Raw genomic sequence first — 9,481 nt, 5'->3', positions numbered from 1 at the left:
AAAAAAAAAAAAAAAAAAGTGTATGTAGCTTGCCTAAGGTTAACCAGTTAATGAAAGGTCAAGCCACTTACAGACACTAATATTTAGCACTTTGAGGTTACAAGAAGGTGACAGATTCTTTAGTTTCTAATTTACAGATAATAAAAACCCATTGCCATAGAGTCAATTCCAATTCATAGCAATCATATAGGATAGAGTAGAACTTTCCCATAGGGTTCCCAAGGCTGTGTATCTTTACAGAAGCAGATTAACACATCTTTCTCTTAGGTAGCAGCTGTTGGGTTCCAACCAATAACCTTTCAGTTTGCAGCAGAGTTTTAACCACACTGCACCATCAGAATAAATGAATAAAGTAGAATGCAAGTCTATTTCTAGGAATCCTAGTGTGGCACTGTAAGATAAGGATGAGACTGTCTGTTACCCAAGGTCTGTGGTTCCAACCTACCAGCCACTCCTAGGAAACCCATACAGGGTCGCCATGAGTCAGAACCAACTGGATGGCACTTAACAACAGCCTTTATATCTCCAGGCATCCAATACCTCTCCCAGAAGTAATCTTCCTTCCAAATAATTTATCCATATGAACATTATGTACAAATTTGTCCTCTTTTTTTCTGGCACAATTTTTTTTTCCCTAACTGTCATATACACACTGTTCTGAAACTTGCTTTCAAATAAAAAATTTTACCTAGTAATGTAACTTTATGATGCTTCTCCACCAGTGAATGCCTTAAATGTATTTAACTGTCCCCTAATGAGGAGGAATCCTAGTGTGGTGCTGCAGGTTTAACGTGCTGGACTGCAAGGTCAGTTTGAACCACAAGGTCAGCAGTTCAAGCTCATCAGTCGCTCCTTGGAAACCCTATATGGGGTCACTATGAGTCAGAACCAACTCAACATCGCTTAATAACAACAACATAGAAACCAAAGACTATTAGTAGCTTAATCAAGGTTGATAAAGGAGAAAAGGGAGAATTTTTGCTTTCAGGGATGGAGTAATTTAGAAAAGGATACCAAGAACAACAACACAACTTAAAGAATGTAACTAGCACCAGTGAATTATACATGAAGAAATTCTTGCACTGGTGCATGCTTTGTTGAGTATATTTTCACCATTTAAATTAAAACACTGCAATGAGAGACCATACCAAGCACATCAAGCTGGCATGATTAAAATTGGTAATTAAGTGCTGGCAAGGACGTAGAACAATTGACATTCTCACACACTGCGGTGAAGTGCAAATTGTTGCAACCTCTTCAATAATAGTCAAGTATTAATTTGAAAAGCGTAAGGTCTGTTTGTCCTATAATCTAAGATTACCCCTATCTTTAGAAACTAGAGCACATATACACCAAAATACACGCTTAGGAACAGGAAACAACATTGTTTGCAACAGCAAAAATTTTGAAGCAACCCAAATGCCCGCTGATGGTAGAGTGAATAATATAACTATATTAAGTATAATTGAAAGTCCTGGTATGGCACTGTAGGATAGGCACTTAACCTCAAGGTTGGTTTGACTGCAAGGATGGCAGTTCAAACTCACCACCATTCCTTGGAAACCCTATACAGGGTGGTAATGAGTCAGAATCAACTCAGTGGCAATTAACAACAAACAACAACAAATATATTTACTGACGTTATTAAAAAGAATGAACAACATTTACAAAGAACATTATCTTAAAACATAATGAGCCAGAAGCGATATACAAAAGAATGCATATTATATCATTTCTCTTCACATATAGGTCAAAATATTTAATAGACCACATTGTTTAGTGATGCACACTTAAAATTTAAAACGCTTAAGCAAAGTAATTGAAAACAATTACCATGAAAGCTGAGCTAATAATTAATTCTAGGCAACAGTCATTAGTAAGAGGCATGAGGGCAAGGCACCTAGAGGAGCCTATCAGTTATTTCTTGACTTGAGAGCTAGTTACATTGATTTGCACTTTAAAATAATTGCTAAGCTGTACAAATTTTATGTACTTTCCTGAGAATGTATTATACCACACAATAAAAGATAATTAAAAAATAATTGACTGGGGAGTAGGGACAGAAGCAAGGAGGTCAGTTAAGATTTTGCAATACTCCTGGTAGAAAATAGTATGCTAGAATCAAAGTATCAAGTGTAAGTACTAAGATGTGATAGGTAGTAGAAGAAATTTGATTGTATCTTGAATTACACACAGGATGTGATAGAGAAATCAAAATAACATCAAAATTTTTTACCTTAGCCATTGGTCAAAACTGGTGCCATCTACTGAAGTGGAAAAGGCTTCAGAACAGCAATTGCGAAGGGCCTTGGCACAGATCAAAATCTGCTAAGTTTGAGATAGCCATGAAATGTCCAAATGGAAATCTTAGTAGGAAGTTTTATTTATAATTCTGAAGTTCAGAGAAGCATTTTAATTAGGTGGAAAACAGAGAAGTCAAGCATATAAATGGGTATTTAAAGCCAAGAGTCTGAATAAGAATATCAAGGGAATTGAGACAAGAAATCTTCTAATATTAAAATCTTAGGGAAATAATGGATAGCAGGCAGAGGAGAATGAAAAGAAGTAGCCAGAGAGGCCAGGGCATATCCAAGAGAATGGTGCCGTGATGTTTCAAAGTACTAAGAATGAACAGTTACAGCAAATGCTGCTGTATCGAGTTAGATAAGAACTGAGAAATGTCCAGTGGAGTTAGTAATGCAGAAAGAGACAAATAGTGTTGTCTCTGATACAAGAAATGAGTATTAGTAACAACAATGAATAGAAAAATATTGAAATACATTCATATCTATTTTTAATTTGTTTTATTCCCTTGGTCTTTCAGTCCATTTAGTTACAAGTTAAAATAGTTTCAGTTACTGCAGATTTACAATGTATTTTAGCATCTGGTGTGGTGCTGTGGGCTAATGTGTCAAACTGCAAACTCGTTTGAACTGCAAGGTCAGTGGTTCAAGCTCACCAGCTGCTCCTTGGAAATCCTGTACAGGGGCACTTTGAGTTGGAATCATCTCGATGGCGCTTAACAACAACAAGGTTAGCCCTTCATTACTCCTCTTTCAAGAAACGTTTATACCTATTCTTGAATATTGAATTCCTTTCCCCAATCTGAACTTTATAATTACCTTGTCTAGTCCTTTATAAAGAAAAAAAAATTAAGAGACTGTTAGTATTTTCACTGCATTCTCATTAAACACATGGAATATTTAAGATACAGAACTGACAGGGTTTGATAATCAGTGTCAGGGAACAAGAGAGAGGAAAGATATCATCAATACGCAAATATTAATTGAAGTTCTGCAAGTAGAGAATGGGACTATTTTAAATGAAAACAGAAATAAAAAAACATAGTTTGGGATAGACTCCAACATCTAGCAGTAGGTATACCCAGAGATGTGAAAGGAAAAATAGGGGTGAGCATCATGGAAGCCTAAGTAAAAAAAAAAAAAAAAAAAAGTGTTGTTGAAAGATTAAAGAAGATACGAGTTAAACAACATTTGCTACAGAATATCATAGACGACACTAATGATCTCGGTAAAGCAGGTTTAGTAGATTGAGATCGAGCCAAATTGTAAAGTGTTAAGGAGAGAATGGGAAAATGCAACAGGGCAATAGCTACAAAGGAATACAGACTAAGTGAGGGTTTCTGTTTCCATTTTGAAATTAGGAAAGGTCTGAATATGGTTTTCTTATGACAGGATCCAGAATCAAGAAAAAGACTGAAAATAGCAAAAGGGAGCAGACAGCATAAGGCTCCCAAGAAGTTGTGAAGATGTGTTTGTAACCATCGATATGCACGTATATGTAGAAGGAAGGGGGAAGGGCAGCCTTATTAAGAAGAACTGATGCCCTACCTCCATTTATAATAAGCAGGAAGAAGGAGACGGCTTAGATAGCACCAGGCAGATAGGTGTTATGGGTTGAAATATGCTACCAAAAAAGATAAACTGAAATCTTAACCCTCAGTGCTTGTGAATGGGACTTTGTTTAGAAACAGGGTCTTTGACTGTGTTATCAATAAATATTAGGCTACAATAAATATTAGGCTAATCCAATATGAATGATGTCCTTATAAAAGAGTCACAGAGAAACACACAAAGAAGGTCATGTGGCAATGGAGGCTGAGATTGGAGTATTTGGCCATAAACCAAGAAATAATTGGGGCTACTAAAATCTAGGGGGAAAAAACATAAAACAAGATCTTTTCCTAAGACCTTCAGAAAGAGCACAGTCCTACTGACACCTTGATTGTGAAAATCTAGTCTCGAGAAGTGTGAGATCATAATTTTGTTGTTTTAGGTCACTCATTTTGTTAATACTTTGTTATGACAGCTCTAGGAAACTAAACTAATACAGTGTGCTTACATGTAGACTTAATGGACAAGGTTCAGGAAATTAGCTTATCAGGAAATAAAAGACATGGCTATCTTTATTTTTAAAACCCCTCCTGATGTGCTGCATTTAGGATGATTTCAATCTGTCACTCTTATCAACAATGCTGTGGTGACTATCTCTTTACATAAACTCCTTATATTCTTTCTTAATTATTTCCTTAGGATCAATTCCTAAAAACAGAATACTGGGATCAAAAAGTATGCACTTTTGGACATTTTTTAATTCTAATTTCAAATTGCCCTTAAGAAAAATAGTTATTTCCACTTCCACTTCCTCCTGTAGTCTCTAAGAACATGTTGTCATACTGAATAGTTACTTTTCACCCACAATCTTTATGTATTAGTGTTTATTGCTCATTTATACTAAAAATAACACAAAAAGAAAAGTATAATTTAAAAAGCATATCAGATTAAGGATAATTATCCTGGTGTGATGCCAAAATATAAGCACTGGACTTAAAGGTCAGTTTGAACCACAAGGTTGGCAGTTCAAACTCACCAGCTGCTCCTTGAAAATCCTGTACAGAGTTGCTATGAGTCAGAACCACCTCGATGGCACTTAACAACAACATACATTCAAGTGTGCTTCATTTAATAAAAATCATCTTTAAATGTCATTCTGGAAACAGAAAAAGTCACTATTTAAGACAGTGAATTTCTTTTTATGGTGATGAAAAATTTGGCAATTATGGATGATCCTTACACATGTTTAGTGTAATTAATGTCACTGAGTTATACATCTGAAAATGCTGACGTGGCAAATGTTTACGCAATAAAAAAAATGTCATCCTATCGAAATTATATAATAAAAATAGAAAGTTCTCACAATTAAAGTTGGAATCCACATTTATCCGTTATCATTATGATCAAAATGAAACGACAAAATGAGATTAGAGGTGGGATCTAAGAAATAACTTCCCAATAAAAATATAGAAGTCTTCCATGAGAAACGTTTTTAATAGAATTCAGTTTGGGCATAGGAAAATGCCATTTGATTACTTGAAAATCATTTGCAATTCAGCTCAAGTAAAATCACTCACCAACCAAGTATATCAGCCCTTCTACCGATGAACTCTCACAAGCTACAGAGCTCATGCCAATTCCACCTTTTCCACAAGAACTTATCATCAGTGCCCTGAAAGCTAGCAACAACGCAGATAACAAACTAGATCTGGGTCAGGGACTATTTTTACTGTTGGTGAGAAACTGCACGATTCTCAAAGGACAGGAGAAACAGGCTCTTTGTTCTTACCTTTACCATGAACGTGAAGTCTGTTAGGGCCGGGGAGTAGACGGCCCCACCAGCACACGGGCCCATGATCAGAGAAATCTGTGGGATGACTCCGGATGCTGAGACATTCCTCTGCCAAGAGAGAATGGCAAACACATCTGGTTACAGAGGGGCTCAAGGCTTTATCTGCAAAAAGGTAAAGGCAACAATAAAGTAACATTTGAATTTTTTTTTCCACAGAAATTCTATCCAGCAGGCAAGAGACCTAATCAGTAAAGTTTCCTCCGAATTCTGTTTGCAGTTTCTCTCCATAACTGGTGTAGTGGTTGGAATGCTACTTTCTGATGCAAATGTTCTCTTTCCTCACTCCTTCTTGGCAACAGCACCCCAATATCTTTTCCCAGACAGTCCCCGCACCTTCACCCCAGTTACAAATACACCCCAAGGCAAGCCTGCCAAATTGTACAACACTACCTAGAAGAATGAAAAAGTCAGTCATAGTCATCACACATCATGCCCAGGATCTCTCTTTTGAGGTGCTTCAGACCAACTGTAGAGGGGACCCCTCATTTACACAGCAAGACTCCTGTGAGGTAGGAGCTGCTATACTCCTGAGTCGTCAAAGTTCACTCTCCCTCATACAGGGTGGCTACAAGAAAAGGAAAAAAAGAGGAGCCAAAAAGGCTCCACAAGGAAAAGTCTCAGGAAAGGGTGCCCTTTGGACACTTATCCACAGGGCCAAAGGCATTTGTAACACTTACCCAAGCAGGGCGGAGGCCTAGGGGACATGTATTTGAGAGACTGATGCTGACAAAGGAATACCTGCAGCTGAGAAGAGATTCTCCTGACCGCAGAACTGCTGTATCCTGAGTTGTTTCTTATCCCAAATTGTGCCAGACAATTTCCCTAATGGAGTCTTGGTGTGCCACTGGACCACAAGATCAGTGGTTCAAACACATTAGAGCACAAGGTCAACAGTTCGAAACTACCAGCCTCTCCACACGAGAAAGATGAATCTTTCTGCTCCCGTAAAGATTTACACTCTTGGTCGCTATGGGTCACAACCAACTCCACAGCACTTAACAACAACACATTCTGCCTCATTAGCATCATACAGATTAGCATTTACACAACAAACAGGATAATTACATAAAATCACAAATTGGAGGGAAATCACATAATACTGAGAATCATGGCCTAACCAAATTGACACGATTTTGCAGGATATACAATTCAATCTGCAACACTGGGGAAAGAGTTGTTGTTGTTGTTGTTGTTGTTGTTGTTGTTGAGTGCCACTAAGTCGGTTCTGACTCATAGCAACCCTATATAGATAGGGTTGCCTAGGGACTGCTGGTTAATTTGAACCACTGACCTTACAGTTCAAACCAACCTTGCAGTCCATTAGCCCCCAGCACCACACCAGGACTCCTGGGAAAGGGTACAAAGAGAATCATTACTTAATAAATATGGAGTTTTTGTTTGAGGTTACAAGAAAAAATTTTAAATAGTGGTGATATATATATATATATATATAGTGGTAATAGTACACAGTAAATATAATTAATCCCATTGGATTATAAATTTCAAAATTATAAATTAGTACATTTTCTGTTCTTTCTGATCTGTGTACAAGTTCCTCAGGAGCACAATTAACTGTTCTGGAATTCCCAATCTTCACAGTGTTATTCATAGTTTGTTATGATCCACAGAGTCAAATGTCTTTGCATAGTTAGTAAAACACAAGTATACATCTTTCTGATATTTTCTTTCAGCCAAGATCCATCAGAAGTCAGCAGTGATAATCCTCATTCCACATCTTCTGCATCCAGCTTGAATTTCTGGCAGCTCCCTGTCAATATACTGCTGCTGTCATTTTTAAGTTATCTTCAGCAAAATTTACTTACATGTGATAATAATGTTGTTTGTTTAATGATTTCTACATTTATTGGGTCACCTCTCTGTGGAATGGACACAAATATGGATCTCTTACAATTGGAGAGAAAGGTGACTGTCTCCCAAATTTCTTAGTATAGATGAGTGAACACCTCCAGTGCTGCATCACTTTGTTTAAAGATTTCAATTTGTATCCCTTCATTTCCTAGAGCTTTGTTTTTCACCAATGGCTTCAGTACAGCTTCATTATCCTAGAGTTTTGGTCATATAGTACCTCTTGAAATGGTTGGACATAGACTACCTTTTTGGTACAGTGACTCTGTATAACTACTATTTTCTTTTAATGCTTTCTGCATCATTCAGTATTTTACGGGTAGAATCCTTCAATATTGCAAATCAAGGCTTGAATTTTTTTAGTTCTATCAATTTGAGAAATGTTAAGCGTGTTCTTCCCATTTGGTTTTCTAAACATCAGGTCCTTGCACATTTCATTGTAATCTTTGAGTTTGCGTTCTCAAGCTGCCCTTTGAAATTTTCTGTTCAGTTGTTTTACTTTCTCATTTCTTCCATTCACTGCCATCTCTACCTAGAAAAGCAAGTTTCCGTTTCTTCTAACATTCATTTTGTTCTTTTCTTTCTTCCTATACAATGTGCTTGATGTCATCCCACAACTCTTCTGGTCTTTGGTCATTAGTATCTAATGCATCAAATCTGTTCCTGGAATGGTCTCTCATACATGGCATAAACATAATGTAATATTTAATATATTATAAATGTAACTGAAAACATACAAATAGCAGAAGACAAACTAGATGACTGGGATCACCTAAAAATTAAGACACTTAAGGGCATCAAAATATTTCACTTATGTACATCAAAAAGTATCTTGCAGAAACTTTAAAAGAGGAGATAAAACAGGTAGCTTTCACCTGGTCTGGAGCAGCACAGCCATCTAGAGCTTTGGTAGAAAGCTGTGGCAATTGTGGTCTGGAGGCACACTTACAATGGGAATAAGGAGAGCAAGTACTCCATTGTTCTTGTGTCATCCTGGTAGCCAGGGACATGTCTAGTCACTGTCCTCATCTTCCCAATGGCCAGTGTCAACCCTTCCTATGCAACCTCTGCTCTGCTTGGGGTCAGGCACTAGGTGCAATACCCCATGTAAAGACATACAAGAATTTCTCCACGTTAGATCTTTTATTGCTGGTGTTTCCTTTAGGGAGACAGAAATTTTGCCATACAGTCCATACATAGCTGTACTTCCTATGGCTCCATTCATTGGGCATATGCCACTACTCCCTTCTGTACCATATAATCAGCAATCAGCAGTAGCCAACATCAGACAAACCAACCCTGAACTAACTACACAAAAACCTAACAGAAAATTGTGTACACTCTTACAGTCTCTATCACAACACTCACAGTTTGTGAGTGCCTTAGAACACACCAACACACAATTATCAATAAATAGAATTTATTGTATCAATAAATACAATTTCTCAAATAAAATAGACAATTTCACCTTACATGAGGAAGCAAGATATATAAGTAACCAAAATAAATTATATCAGAATTACCTGCTAAGAAATTCAAAAGAAGAACAAACAAGGATGGTGGATCGGGCAGAAGTGTAGTGAGGAGCTCCATCAGCAACAACACAGAATACCAGACAAAGCAGGCCCAGGGAATGGTGCCTGGATTCTGAACCACATATAAAGGAATATTTAGAAGATCAGAAGGCTTACAGCTAGGGGATTCTGCAGCAGAAGTGCTTTCTAATCCAAGATTCTCAGCTGCTCCCAGAGCCACCATCTTGGAAGAGACCAAGCAGGGTAAGGATCAGAGCAGCCACGGAAGCCTGACAGAACCATGGAAATAAAGGTGTGGACATTTTATTTTTTTTGTATCTGTTCATTGGTCTCTCACTGTGCACCTCCATTCTGGTGACTAGAGGGGGGGCCTG

General features: G+C 37.5%; 1 protein-coding gene across 1 annotated transcript in view; it reads right to left on the bottom strand.

The window, feature by feature from the left end:
- Positions 1–9,481, bottom strand: part of PCCB (propionyl CoA carboxylase, beta polypeptide) — a 123,428-nt gene that overhangs the window by 54,422 nt on the left and 59,525 nt on the right. Inside the window, exons 5-6 of the mRNA XM_006846644.1 lie at positions 6,040–6,096; positions 5,644–5,754 (exon numbers count right to left, since the gene is read on the bottom strand). Coding sequence (XP_006846707.1) covers positions 5,644–5,754; positions 6,040–6,096 — 168 coding nt within the window. The remainder of the gene's footprint in view (positions 1–5,643; positions 5,755–6,039; positions 6,097–9,481) is intronic.

Source organism: Chrysochloris asiatica, unplaced genomic scaffold, assembly GCF_000296735.1.
Source record: "Chrysochloris asiatica unplaced genomic scaffold, ChrAsi1.0 scaffold00028, whole genome shotgun sequence".
Lineage (NCBI taxonomy): Eukaryota > Metazoa > Chordata > Mammalia > Afrosoricida > Chrysochloridae > Chrysochloris > Chrysochloris asiatica.
The sequence above is the reverse complement of the archived record's forward strand: the minus strand, read 5'-3'. Positions and strand labels throughout refer to the sequence as shown.